Source organism: Scleropages formosus, chromosome 13 (genome assembly GCF_900964775.1).
Source record: "Scleropages formosus chromosome 13, fSclFor1.1, whole genome shotgun sequence".
Taxonomy (NCBI): domain Eukaryota; kingdom Metazoa; phylum Chordata; class Actinopteri; order Osteoglossiformes; family Osteoglossidae; genus Scleropages; species Scleropages formosus.
The window spans coordinates 5,710,810-5,725,450 of record NC_041818.1 but is presented as its reverse complement, the minus strand read 5'-3'; the positions used below and the strand labels follow the sequence as shown (position 1 = coordinate 5,725,450).

Sequence of the window (14,641 nt, the reverse complement as noted above, 5' to 3'; positions counted from 1 at the left end):
ACAATAAAAGTTAAAATAGTGGCTTTTAAAAGCTGAAACAAAAACACGACTTGATATGACAAGCAGCTGTGTTACCTCTATTTTCAAACTGTATTTGCTGTACTGGGATGGTGTCTCAGGTAGCGCCGATGCCTCACAGCTCTTGGTCCGTAGGTTCAAATCCGGTGCAGCCCGTGTGGAGTTTGCATGTTCTCCCTGCACTGGAGTGGGATTCTTCCAGGTTCTCCTCTTTGCTCCCACAGTCCAAAGACATGTTTCAGGTCAACTGGTAACTAAAAATTGCCTGTAGCGTGTGTGTGAGTTTACGCCCCGTGTTTCCAGGTTAGGCTCCGGCTCCCCGCAACCCCGTATGGGACAAGCAGTTCAGGCAACGTGTGTGTGAGTGAATGATTATGTGTGATTGTACTGTGATGGACTGGCATCCCATCTAGGGTGAACCCTGCATGATGCCCTATGCTTCTGGGATAGGCTCCAAGCCATCATGACCCTGCATTAGGCAGGCATTTACTCATGATGGATCTATCATCATAAGGTGATGGAAAACACCTAAGCATCATTCACAGCGCTCTCCCATGATACATGTAAGTACTGGGTTCCACGTGTGAAAAATTCATTAGCGAAAATGCACACTGAATAGGGACGCTAGAGCTTTCCATGGAGATGGCAGCATCTGCCTCCACCTCTTCTCCTTTTTCTTCAGTTTGTGTATGTTTGCAGCAAAGTGGGCACGGAGAGGTTAGGGGAAAACATCTCGGCACCGAGTCGCCTAGAGACGGATGTAGCTTTGCAGAAAGTAGCCGTGATGCGGAGGACAATATTTTTAAGAAAGAAAAACACCGTCTCCTTTCTCTAACCCCGTAACATGAAATAAATTTAAACTGAACCTACAAGAACTCTGCTACTAATTCACTTTAAATAATCAAGATTAAACGAAAGTGAAGGAGGAGAAGAAATGGCCCAGAGGACGCGTAAACAGAGCGCTTTGTGGCGAGCGAGCCTTCGCTTTCACAGAGGGTTAGGAGATCAACAATGTTTGTACTTTGCCTTGTGTATAAATGATAACCAGTAATTTTATGAGCCCCATTTCACACTTGGTTGAAAGCCACAGAGACTAAGTGATCTCCATAGTAACACAAATTGCCACCAAACAGGTTTTAAAAATACCTTTTCGATGTGATGAAAGGGTTATGAGGTCAGCGATGAGAAAAAAAAAAAAAAAAAACTGTTGCCGATGCTGGTGTTTGGAACTCTTCAGACCTGAACGTGGTGTTAATCAAAGATTCGTTTAGACTACTTACATTTTTTCTTCCAGCAGCACTTTGTTACAGAAGTTCAAGTAAATTTAGCAGCTGCCTGCTGCTTGTTCACCATGAACTTAGTTGTGGGTTCAGGATGCCGGGATCCACGTGTTTAAGGTTCAGAGATGCTGACACTGGTGAGCTTAATAAAAAAAAAAAAAAAAAAAAAGAAAGTTAATGTGATTCTAACTTTAGCGGTGAATCCAGAGCGAACGAAATAACTGCGGGCAAGAACGGAAATTATGCTGAAAAGAAGTGTCCGTTTTCTGCAAGAACGAACCTGGCAAAACGGTGGTATTGAACAAACTAACCGTGCGTTGATGATTTGCTGATCATCACATTTGCTTCTAAAACTCCTGAAGACTGTTTTGAAATTTACCGGTTGATAGCCCCAGTTGTACAGTATGTTTCTTTGGAGAAAAGGCATCTAATAAATGAATAAATATGAATGTAAACCTTAATATTCCACACTGGCCTAATGTGCAAATTTATAAAAATAATAAAAAAAAATCACGAAGCTAAAATAAAAAAAGAGGAGACAATACAAATATTTATGTTCATTTTTATTTGTGCATCTAGCCTTTTTTCAGTCATTTTTAAAAAAGTTTCTCACAATTTGGTATTAAACTCTTTACATCTTGACTATGCAACAAACATGTCAGCGTCATCAAAAGCAAATAATACACTGTTTGCACATTTGTGAGTGTGTGTGTGAGAGATGCTCCATTACACTTTTCTGCCATTCAATGGATGCTTGTCCCACTTAAACAAGGAGCCCCCACCACTCAGACAGAAAGTGTTTATGCAGGAGTGAGACCTGATGCTCTTCCCCCATTTAACCTCAACACCCATCGAAGAGTAATAGGAGATATGTACTGTTCTTGGTTGTCAAATGACATAATGGAAGCATCAAATCACACTTTGCATTATCATTATTATTATCTGCTATACAGAGGACCTTCTACATGGCATTTCAGCTGATCCCACGCCCTTGGCGTACACCCAGCCCCCGAGACACACCCCTTGCATCCAGCAGACAGGCCCCAATTCAGAGCAGGAAGTCCTCCTGTAGGAGTCCGGCTGGGACGCGGCGGGACGCGCTCATGTGACCTCCTCCGGCTTTGTGCCACATCTATGCATCTGGCAGCGTGCGGCACGGGCCCGGCTCCAAGAGGGTGGTACAAAGCTTGCGCGAACACAAGCGGGGGGGCACGGAGGAAGGGAATAACGTGTGGTTACTTTGTCCTTCTGTAGCACCGCCCTACCGCTGTGCCCCTGGGACGAGGACGAACAGGGCGCAACTACGTGGGCTACAGGAAAACGTTCCACAGCAGAATATTAATGAGCTTCTCTAGATCTTTACCCTGTTATAAAACCAAAGCGCTTCGCCAAATACGACTTTCATCCCTCATTCTGTAGTTAAATATTTAGTTTCTGGAATACGCAATGCTGTTTACATATCATTTGAAAAACATGGTTGAGAGCAAGAAAACTGTCACTGAGTAACATCAGACGTTGCAATTATATGTCATCTGACAGATTGTAAGACATCTTGGCGTTTTCTATAAAATGAGAAGGTCATCTGGATGGGATTAATCCTCACAATCTATGGGCGTATTCGAGATTAAAGGCTTGGTTAATTTATTCAAGACCAGAGCGCCCCCCCCCCCCCCCCCTTAACCACCACCACCACCACGGACTTGCCTCTGGGTTCATGGTAGCCATCTTCGCAGGTTGTTATAAGACCAATACGGGATGACAGTGCAACACTGTGCTCAAGGTGTAAAGCAGCATAATTTTGGCCAACCTTCTAGATTATCCCATTCCATAACATTGCAACAATAAGTACATGTCCAATATGTTAATACCAGAGAGCAGAGTTTATTAATCAACGCACATGTATCTGCTGTCCCTTTGTATAACTTGATTCGGTCTAAATTCGGAGACTAAACATGGCCTTTTTTTCCTCTACTTGTTAAAAAGAAGACAGAAATGACATCTTTATCAGATCCTGAAGATGGAAAAGCCTGAAAGGGTACAACCTTGGGGATTATTGATTCGATATCTAACACAGATCCAGTAACTTTATTTTCATGGCTTCCAATGATTTAATATTCAATGGATTTAATCCAAAAATTACTCGTCACAAATATATGGCATACTCTACTTTGGCAGCCACATTATAAAAAGCACTGGTTTGCTTCCACGCTTTCTTCCCTGCAGTTGACCGCATTGACGATTCCATTATGGGCTTTTTGTGCAACTCTCTGTGTGCAAGAACTTCATTCCAGTAAACCGAGGGAGGTCACCTCATTACAGTCTGAATGTATGCAGTCCACACCGAGGCCCCGAACCACGGTGGACTGGAATCCTCTGCTGTGGACGTCCTGTGCATTTGATTTACTCTCCTTTTGTACTGAAAGCACTGGTTTGAAAAAAATGGAAAATGAGGTTTTCCAGAAGAATCCGGCAGCCTAGTGCTCACAAACACACATATGTTGCGACATGTTCGCAGCTGAAGCACAATCCATCGTGCCATTGTGACACATCTGCCCAATCGCAGCACTCTGGTGACATGCTGAGATGACGCACTGCGATAGGATGCTATTACATGATGATGACCGACAATAGGATTATTGCAGGACCTTCATTTCACATATGATTTATGAGCAAGAATGGAAGGAAATAACCCTGTTAGTGAAACGATTTTTTTTTTTTTTTTTTTGCTCAACAGGCATAACGGTGCACAAGAAAAAAAAAAAAAAAGCCTTTTGTGAGTAAACAGCTGAAAATGGGTTCACTCGCTATGGTATGCAAAACATTATTTTGATAACATATGAATAAGCAATGTGGATGATTCATTACTAATGGAAACACAAAGATAATTTATAAAAGTAGGCTTGTTGATCTTATACCTAAGGATATATGTAATTCTGCATACTTGTATTTGGGCTACTCAACCCTCAATTTACATATAATCAATTTATAGTGCACTTTATATGTGATTACAGTGTTGCTTAACGAGTGCTTTGCTTTCATCAGAAAATGATAATTTTATCCATTTATTCAGCCAGAAATTATTCTGGAACAGCTGAGGTTAAGAAATGAACTCAAGAAGACCGGGCAATTGGCAACTTCTTGGGTTACAAATCTTCATCCCTGCGCATTACAGAACGTCGTGCCAGGGCCGGATTTTGGTCTCTGTAGCCTTGGGCACTTTCATTCCGAACTGTGGAAAAAGCGGGTGAACACCAGTAGAATTTCGCTGATTGACACAATGCACGTTATATTATTCCAATGCTAAACGACGTGGATGATTTATGGACGAAGCCCAAAAAATTAAAAAATGCATAGAAATACTGGAACGTTTTTGAAATGTAAGGTTTAACGACCTTAAATTTCTGTCTCACAATCTTTTTTGCTTAACTGTTCTATTTTTTTTAAATTTTGAAAGTCCAGCACTGCGCCCTGCTATGGTATGCTTGCTCTCGTCTGCTTACTGCACATCCTGTTAGGAATCCACTGTGAAGTGTTTTACTGTGACAAGAAACAGGCTTTTAAAAAAATAAATAAATAAATAAAAAGAAACCACGCAGTCCATCTGTTGAGTGTGGCTTCCTGACGACTTTCGAAAGGGTCAACCAAAGAGACTTCGACAAACCAGGGTCTCCATGAATTAAAAGCAGTGACTTCTCAGGTAGCTTCCATCTCTGAAGGTGGACAACATCACTGGCTTATTATGAAAACATACCTTTCATTCTCTACCCTCTATCAACAAGCTGCTGGGTATGATTGAACGAACATTTAAATTTGAAGAAAAAAAAAAAAAAAAAAAAAAAAAAAAACAAAAACAAAGTGGGGCTAGAAGAGCCACTCCAACAAGTGAACAAGTTTAATATGGTTAAGACTCCTGACACCCCTCTGCTGACTGCAACAGGCCGTCAATAACAGAACTCATATCTCAATCACCCTGGGACAGTCTGTCGAGAGGAACTATTTAAAATCACAATGCTTGATGGCACATCACTCATAGAGCCACGAGAGCCTGAGGGGCCTCACACACACTCACTATACCTTGACTGACTTATTTATATATTTTATTGTTAAATCTTTTGCTCTATGGCAGAGGTGCTGTCCAACTTCTGCCATCACAATCACGGATGTATTCAGCGTGAAGGCGGCTATTTCTGACCCAGAACCCCATTGTCATTGAAAAGGTTAACTGGACCACAGTTGCACAATCTCATTCCTCCACTACAGATAACGTTTATTCCTTCTGCAGTGCCACAGGGACTGAGCGTGAGCTAAAAGAAGAAAAAACCTAGAAAGAAGCATTCACAAATTCCTGTAAGAGGAGAGTCTCAGTAAAACACACACATAAATAAAGCCAAACGGTGCTTGTTGACATGTTCAGTGCACCAAACAACAAAAAAAAAAAAACAAAAAAAAAAAAAAAAACAACCTTTGGCTCTATGGGGGTCCAGTCTGCGTGCAAAGTCAGCTGCGACAATCACACACTGATGTACAGCACTAAGACGCCCGCAGGTGTCCTCTTATGTCCCCTGGTTACTGTAAGGAAGAAACCACAAGACATCCTCCTGTGGTGTTCTGTCAGTTTCTTTGTCCATTACATCATGTCAGAAATAGCAACTACGCTTATGTGTTTTCATATGTAAATGACATGTAGCAGTACTTCCAGTAGCAAACAGGACATCACTTCCAGGGAAGACGTCGCATCTTCTGATAAATGCTGGACATTGTCCAACGCAACACTATCCACTCAGCAGAAATTAACATAAGAAATACAATCAGATGGTGTGCTTCTGCCTCTCCTCATAATTTTATGGTCTTATGACAGTATGTACATATCCTTGATAAAAACATCTACCAAAAGAGTTCCCAGTTACATGGAAAAATAATTATGTTAATTAGCACAATATGTCAAAATAAAGGCATGTCTCTTTCACCAGAGAGGTACTCGGGCCACAGAGTACCAGCCCGCAATGTCCCCCAGCACTGGGTAAAAATATTATTTAAACTGTTCTGACCTAAAAGCTTGGGCTCACACGGTGAGTGGACCTGGGGACTAGTTTTTTTTTTTTTTTTTTTTTTTTTTTTTTGGGGGGTAGCATTGTGTCAAACAAATGGTTTTTAGCTTCCCACTTTCATGAGCGGTACCTCCAGGAAGGAGCGGGTGCAGAGTGTACTGGGACTGAAGTGGGTGAGCGTAGGGAGGAGGAAAGGGCGCCGGACTCCGGTGACAGGCGGCCTGTGGCGTACGGCCCGAGAGCTGTGGCAGATGCTCCAGGACTGGAAGCACGTGTCTCCGGTTGGCGTGTCCCCTGAAGCCTCAGGGCTCAACGATGTCAGGCGCTCCTCAGCAGGAACAGTTGCCGCAGCCCTTTACGCTGTTGAGGATCTCCTCCTGCAGCTTCCTCCTCTCCTCCTCCTTCTGGGAGAGGTGCTCCCTCACAGGGTCGGTCGCCCCTTTGTTGTTCAAGACCCTGTTGTTCTGGGTGTTCCACAGGTCCGAGTAGAGGCTACCCGGGGTATTCAGAAGGGCCTGGTGGGTTCCCCGCTCCGCAACCTTCCCCTGAAACACATGGTCATTGTGCTGTAAGGCACTGGGCAAACACACTGATGCATGAGATGCCAAAGCGTTATTCAGTGAGCAAAACAAACATACAGGAGTCACACAAATGCCGACCGCATCATAGACTTACTGTAGTCTTCTGCTTAAAAAGCTTTATAAAAAATAATAAAAAAAAAACTCCCTATGTAAGAATGGGCTCCTACATGAATGACAGCTCAAGTGGAGCTCTCACCACCAGCAATATCTGGAGGGACAGAGATGTTCACAGTAAAATAACAATGGCATTTTGACCTTGTCCCATCTGGTACGAATGCAAAATTATTCAAATGTTGCCTTGAGGAGAATTGCTTGCAAGCCATGCAGGTGAACAAAAGAGCCCACCACCCAGCTTTCCTTTCCTCCTCTTCTCATATCCTTGAAGAAAATACAGTAGATCATTTACGGCACATTAAATTACTTGATTATGTCATTTAATGACTGCAAAGTATAATTTATTAACACAATGCCATAAAAACAGCGAAAGTCCTACAACAAAATAAAATGTATGAATGTCTACTTGGAAGAGCTGTCCTGATAACCTACCCTGAGATGATAGATTCTGATACAGATACAACAATTTAAAGCTAATTTGTGGTGGAAGGAGGTGCGCTGTTCTGGAAGCCCTGCGACTGATAACTGTTCACCCACCGCTATCCTGTCTGCACTTCGTCCTCAGCTTGTACACTTGGACATACCGCCTGTCACAGACTCCCCAAACAACCTGTCTGCTCATTTTCCTGTTCTGTCCAAAGCGAGCCAGTCTTTGCCTGACCCTAGATGTCTATCACACCCCACAATACATCTCCAAGTACATGTGAGTGCGAAGTTTCTTTAAAAGCCCTTTTTAATTCATTTATCGTTAACAGCTAACGTGCTTTTGGAGAAAACTGTCCCTCCACAAACAGTAAGGGTTGCTAAGGGCCATGTGGCTGCCTGCCTTTTTCAGAGATGTGGGGTAGAGGGGTGAAGCAGAGACAGAAGAGAAGAGGGCCCAGAGCTAGAGTCAGGGAGCTGGTGACTCACACCTCAACATTAATAGCGCTATCAGGCTCTTTCCCCTGCACACACACACTGCCTGCGTGGAGGCAGGAGCTGCGCGAGCTGTCTTCTCCATAGCCGGCCGATCTGCAGCATAGGAAAGCGTAAACAAGACATGTCTGGAGACAGAACCTCTGCGGCCCCTTTCTGCCACACAACCTCTGAAGGAGAAGGCAACACATCCCGCTCCCCCCCGACCCCCCCATGCCCGAATCGCACTGCCTCCCCCGCACGTGACGCGCTCCCTGTTCTGCTCCAGCCGCCCACACAGCCAGGCGGGAACGCAAAGGGAGCACAAGCTGCGGGAAGTAAACAAAGGTGTCACATCAGCTGGCATGTTCACTTATGGGGTACTTCTGCGGGCAGTTTTAATGAGCCCCTCCCCCACCGATGTCCCCAACGCCGCCACGTACGTCTCTGCCTCCTTTCGGACCCTTTCAGTTTTGGAGCATCTGGCGTCTGCAGCCTGGAAGACGAAAGATCCCACCCCCAGCATGGGCACCCGCTTCCTCCTGCCACCCTCCGCTCTTTCCAAGGCACAGACAGTAATGAAGATCAGAGTGCTGAGGAAATGGGAGTGAATTTAAGGACAACAGGCGTCCGTGTCGCTGCACATGCTCCGAGTGAGCTCTGAGCACTGACAGCAGAGTGCTCAGCTGTGCCCGCCACCCCCGGTCACTGGGCCACTGCAGGCTGTCTTTGACGAATCTGCACGCTGTGCGGAATGAGAGGTGGTCAGGCTTCCCGACATCCCTGGCATGCTCGAGACTCCCTGCCCAGCAATGCTTATTCTACTGCTACCTTGCTGGCCCTGCTGGACCTCGCTGTGCCTGCTAACCCCATCGCAAACCACTTCACACTGGCTTCCAAAAGTGACCTCCTGGCCTGCATGTGAACGTGTCATTCCCAGCTGGATGCAGTGCTCAAAAGAGGCTTTGACGCAGAAGAAAAACTGCTGCCTGTGCTGTGACATCTTGGAGGGTGCGCAATCGCGGACATGCGGTCGCACCGGTGAGATCCACTGAGGAAGCACTCACTCCTTGGTGTGATCATAATGAATTTAGATGAATTAATTGAGGCGCAGAGCTCCGTATGGGCTAGACGAGGTGAGTCAAGCTCATGAGGAGCCACAGTGCACGCTCATCCTCATTTCAGCCAATTCCACAGTTGCTTAATTAGTCTAATAAATTTGCTGTAGACAATTACATGAAACCAGGATTATATAATTACCAGTCAACATACAGTATTCATTGACTGTGGGGCATCTTCTAAATATATCTTACCCTTACTTTATTAGAAGTATTTTAAAAATAAAGTAACATTAATTTGATTAGGGAAGCTAATTTACCGATGATGCAGGAAACCGAGAAACATAACTAATGAAACATTTAAATCTGTCAATTGACATGAAGGGCAGAACAATCTAATTTACTGTGTACCAATTACAAGTGTCAAATTTGGAGAAAGTTCAGTCTGTCTATATTCAGAATCTCTAAACAACTAGAGCGAACCAGCTGCAGCCAGGATATGTAGTTCGCTGTCTGTGACCAGAAGACGTGCAACATCTCCGCTGCTCCCCTCAAGGACCAGGTGGGGCTTCAATCGACAGCCTATCACAGCTGGCTTTGACACAACTGCCTGCCAATTGCTGGCTGCCAGAGGCGGGTGTTGGGTTATCTATCCAATCGGTAATTACCAATCCTCCATAGCAGCATGTGATTGGTCCGTGATGGAGGAGGCAGACTGACGCTGGCCATGTGACCTTTGCAAATGAGCAAACTGAGGTCAGAAGTTGAGATGACAGGTCCATAGCATCCGCACCAAATATGGTTTTCTGCTCTTCATGGCACAGGTTTACACCGGTACATATCGTGGACAGCAAAGAGTGTTATCCTTACCTTATTCAGGACTAAAATCTCATCAGCGTCCACAATGGTGGACAGTCTGTGGGCGATGAAGACAGACGTCCTGTCCTTAACCATCTCCTTCATGGCGCTCAATATATTCTGCAAGGAGATAATAAAATTCACTTTCAGGTGTGACAAATTAACAACGTTTTATTTTTAATACACTGCTGTTAAACTGTCCGTTGAATGAGGCCTACGTATCATTCCTGGTAGGTTATCTGTTAAAGCTGACTCAGTTGTGGGGGGGGGGAGTCGATATCTTAAACATACTGCTGTTATCATATTTGTCACATTTTTCCCCACCAGTAATGTTGTTCTTAGATTAAGTCACAGTGGAAAACACCCACCAAATTCAAGGTGGATTTTAAGGTGTTGCACAATGGCAAACCCCCAAGACATCTTGTGCTCTGTGCTGCTCTTTTTCTGAATTTTAATTAAAGGTAAATAATTCAAGTGACACATTTTTTGTTCTTAATAATAGAAAATTTTTTGAAAAGGGGTAGGGGAAGAAAGAAGAATCACATATTTTGCACCCCCGGGACATGTGAAAATTAAAATTTATGTACGGATTGAAGCCAACTATTTCAAGTCTGTCTCACTTCATGACAGATAAACATTGCTTTTAACTTATTATTTATTAATTTATAGCTGATACCTTTGTCCAAGGCAACTTACAATCTTATGTTTGTATACTAAACCACCGAGAGTTATTTACCCATTTTTATAGCAGGGCAATTCTTACTATATCAAATGAGGGTGAGTACTTTGCTTCGGAGTACAGCAGCAGGAGGTGGGATTCAAACCCGGGTCCTCTGATTGCAATGTGACAGCTCTATATACTACACCCCATGCTGCCTACCTACTGAACACCAGCCTGAACACGTGCCCAGATCTGACTTTGTGGAAAGTGGTCAAACCGCGGGCAGCGTAGTGGAGGTGCTGACGGAGCTAGCCAGTGGGCTGTGTTGAGCAGAGATACTCAGGATTCCCACCCCATATACATATGTCTGTGCAAATGACTCTGCATTCCATGTGTTCATCTCTCGCTGGACTTTAATCTGAATTTACTTTGCAGACTCCGCATGCTGAAAGATTACTCAAGTGTAGCTACATAAGGAGTATAAATGCAGTTAGTTCTAACACAACGAATGCCAACAATGCCTTTGTACAACAGCACCACACCGTTCCTTGACCAGGTTTCGCTAGCCCTGCTGGAATTGCCGCGCAATATCTAATAAGCAGCATCCTGGCTTTGGAGGAAGAAAAAAAAAAAAAAACCTTTTATTTTCCTCTGCAACTGCAAATACTGATGTGACTGACAGCACTGATATGAAAAATGTCTTCTGAGAGGAGAAAGAGTCCAAGTTAGCAAAGCAAATAAAGTTCTGCTTTAGCAATAACTTTAGTAGCACTATCTACATAAAAAAAGTGTGTGCTTCCACGCAGATGTATGGTAACATACTCATATATATATATATATATGTGTGTGTGTGTGTGTGTGTGTGTGTGTGTGTGTATATATATATTAAATACACACAAATCTAAAATCGCATAATAGAAAATTCACACAGAATTTTCCAGAAGTTTAGGTTACAGAGTAAGAAAACCAACAATGAAAGAGTGTGGAAAATATATACTAAGTGCTGGAGAAATTCATTCCATCTCTAGGAACTAAGCTTTTCCCTCACTGCCTCTGATTTACAGGGTACCTTTAACAGGGTTAACCGATTCCAACGAGCCTGGCAAAAAGCATGCTTAAGGAGACAGCTATCCCACAGGGCACTGCTCACCTCCTCGGTGATGGAGTCCAGGGAAGACGTGGCCTCGTCGTACAACAGGATGGGCGGGTTCTTCAGGATGGCCCGGGCAATGGCCACGCGCTGCTTCTCCCCCCCTTAAAGCAACACACAAATGCATCTTGAGCGCCAGCGGAACTGACACGCGTACCTGTCGTGACTCCTGGTAGGACCAACACGCACAGAACATGGAGAGAACCATGAACGATAGGAGTAGCATTTCTTCATTCTCTCTCCCCCTTCCTTCCTCCCTTCCTTCCCCCGCTTCCTGCCTCCCTCCGCCTCTCAGTGTAAGTCAGGTTTCTGTAAAGGCTCAGCAGCCAACGACCGCGTTCTGACCTCAGCAGCTCGAGCCGTTAATGAGGAACAGAAGCGTGTGTAACAGGTGTTTGGCTCAGCTGTAGGTGAGCCGCCGGGCGCGGACACGACGCGCTCTCTGACGGAGACAGCCTGCCTCCGGCTGATATATATAGCCCTCGCCATGGAACAGGTTGCGATCACCCCTGCTTCTGTCTGACCTGTACAGCAAAAACTCCAGCCTTCCCCGTGAAGGGGGGTGGAGGGGGAATGAGCTCCTAATGTGAACTAAAAGTTTTAATTTATTCCTGCTACCTTTTCATCAGGCAGAGTAAAAGGAAAGAAAATCGTTTAGCATAAGCCACACTTTAAAAGCCGCGTTCGTTAAAGAAACGCGTTCTTAAAGCCCATCATACCCATGCGTTTTTCAGTGTAAATCATAAACTACACCTGAAAGACAAAGAGAGCACCTTTGTGCTGGGGTGAGCCACCCAAAACAGGAACCTCCATTCACCTGAGAGCTTGAGGCCCCTCTCCCCCACCTGGGTCTCATACCCATGGGGCATCTTGAGGATAGCGTCATGGATACCCGCAAGCTTGGCAACCCTGTACACCTCTTCAGGGGAGGCGTGGACATTCCCGTAGAGCAGGTTGTAATAGATGGTGTTATGGAAGAGCACGGCATCCTGCGAGAAACCCGGTGGGGAAGAGAAAACACAGATCCTATCACACAGAGGCCTTGCAGGCAGGCAGTCCTGTTACATGATGCACTGGGGGCAAGGCGAGTGTGTCAAAGGGCAGCGTGTTTAAGCACACCTCTTTACCGGCTCACACAGTGAAGGGGAAAAGCAAAAATGGTTCCGTTCCATCAGATCTAAATGATGCAACATCAGCGTGAATCATCTGCCACAGTAAGCCGAGGAGCTCTCCTAATGGGATTTCCACAGAGAGGCACACTCGCAGACGTGAACCCAGATGCCTGCCTGCGTGCCTTTTACAAACCCACTCCCTGCACCAGTCTATTCACCGACCTGCGGAACAACACCCACGGCCCTCCTCAGACTCTCCAGGCTCACGTCACGGATGTTCTGGCCCGCAATGTAGATGTTGCCTTGCTGGGGCTCGTAGAAGCGGAACAGCAAGCGCACAATTGTGCTCTTCCTGGAACAGACACAGGAAGCACAGGGACAGACACTTATTTCTGGGTGGAGGGGAACATGCAAAAAAGAAAACAACTTGACCTCCGTATTCACCACACAGTGGCGAGCTGCAGACTGGGGGTCTACTGACCCTAAACTGGGACACACAAAGATGCGACACTGGTGGGTTATTATACACATAATGAAGGGACCGCTGTGGAAGAAAGGCATATTGATCTCCCAGGCCTGTGTGATGAGAGGGAGCAGCATTCGCAGCATGCTCACTTAAAGGTAGAGACAGCAGCTGGTGACATTTCATATAACCAGAGAGGTTGGCCAATGTCCACATGAAAGGGAGAGACCATTAGGGATACACCAGGAGGGGCACGGGCTTTGCGCTGCAAGGTCACACCACAGTCCTTCCAACAGTTTAAAGCACATGGCATGTGGCAAATTCTCACCCGGAGCCACTGCCTCCTACGATGGCGACCTTCTTCCCGGCGGGCACCTCGAATGACACCCCGTTGAGCACTTTCTGCCCCTCCAGGTACTCGAAGTATACGTCCTCGAAGCGGATGGTGGCCTCCTGGGCCGACACCACCAGCGGGGGGGCCAGGTCTTTCTCCTAGGAGTAAGCGCACAAGGTGTAGTCAGGGCATCCGGAGGACCCCTCGCACCCCAACACCACCATCGCCACGAACACGGCATCATCTGCCACCCAGAAACGATCCCACACGCACATCACTGAGTGCCTATACGGCGCAACAGTGTGGAATTTACACTCATTTTACATCTACATTAATTCAAAATCATATTAGCGGGTCAGTAATGGCTTGATATGCTGTGCTGTCATGCAGAGAAGCACAATGAAAACCATTACCGATTGCTGGAAACAATTGGACAGATTTTAATAATGGTAATTACAGGTTGCATACGAATGGGCCGCGTGAAAAGTGAGCCTCATCAAGCTCAAATGTGCTCGGCCACCTCGCCATCGCATGGAATTTTTTTCCTCCCATCCTGATGTTTTCTAAAGGCCTCCTGTAATAAAAAGGTCCACTAGATTATACTGGATACTTCAGTGAATTATAGCTGTACGCGATTGAGCAACCGAGTGCGAGGAGTTAAAGACTTTGCGTGACGTTCTGTAAAAGCCCGGAGCGGCACTGTGAGAGCAGTGTGTTCTTGATTTAATTTATTGATGGACTACTAATTGACAGTTGCGTGACCATCTGGATTAAGTGGAATGAAGTACAGCCATTTTGACCGTGTCTGGAATATACTTATTACAGCTGGCGTCTGTGCTTTCACGACCTAAACAGCTTTCATTCATTTGAATAATTTTCCCATTTCCAGAGCCCTAGTACATAACAGCTAAAAACAGGAAAACGCTGCGAACCGATTTTCACAACGTAATTGAGGGGTGTCTAGGACCGGCGTCACAACCCGCCTTCTCCTTTCGACATCACAGAACATGCAGCGGGCGCCTTGCAATCGTCTGCTCGAACAAAACCAAAATGTCAATGCCCACGCC

The 14,641-nt window shown here is 45.4% G+C and overlaps 1 protein-coding gene across 1 annotated transcript in view; it reads right to left on the bottom strand.

Annotated features, from left to right (window-relative positions):
* Positions 1–6,388: 6,388 nt before the first annotated feature.
* abcb7 (ATP-binding cassette, sub-family B (MDR/TAP), member 7) overlaps positions 6,389–14,641 on the bottom strand; it is a 29,998-nt gene continuing 21,745 nt past the window's right edge. The window contains exons 11-16 of the mRNA XM_018737364.2: positions 13,569–13,732; positions 13,000–13,129; positions 12,483–12,654; positions 11,666–11,769; positions 9,867–9,974; positions 6,389–6,891 (exon numbers count right to left, since the gene is read on the bottom strand). Coding sequence (XP_018592880.1) covers positions 6,676–6,891; positions 9,867–9,974; positions 11,666–11,769; positions 12,483–12,654; positions 13,000–13,129; positions 13,569–13,732 — 894 coding nt within the window. The 3' untranslated portion in view covers positions 6,389–6,675. The remainder of the gene's footprint in view (positions 6,892–9,866; positions 9,975–11,665; positions 11,770–12,482; positions 12,655–12,999; positions 13,130–13,568; positions 13,733–14,641) is intronic.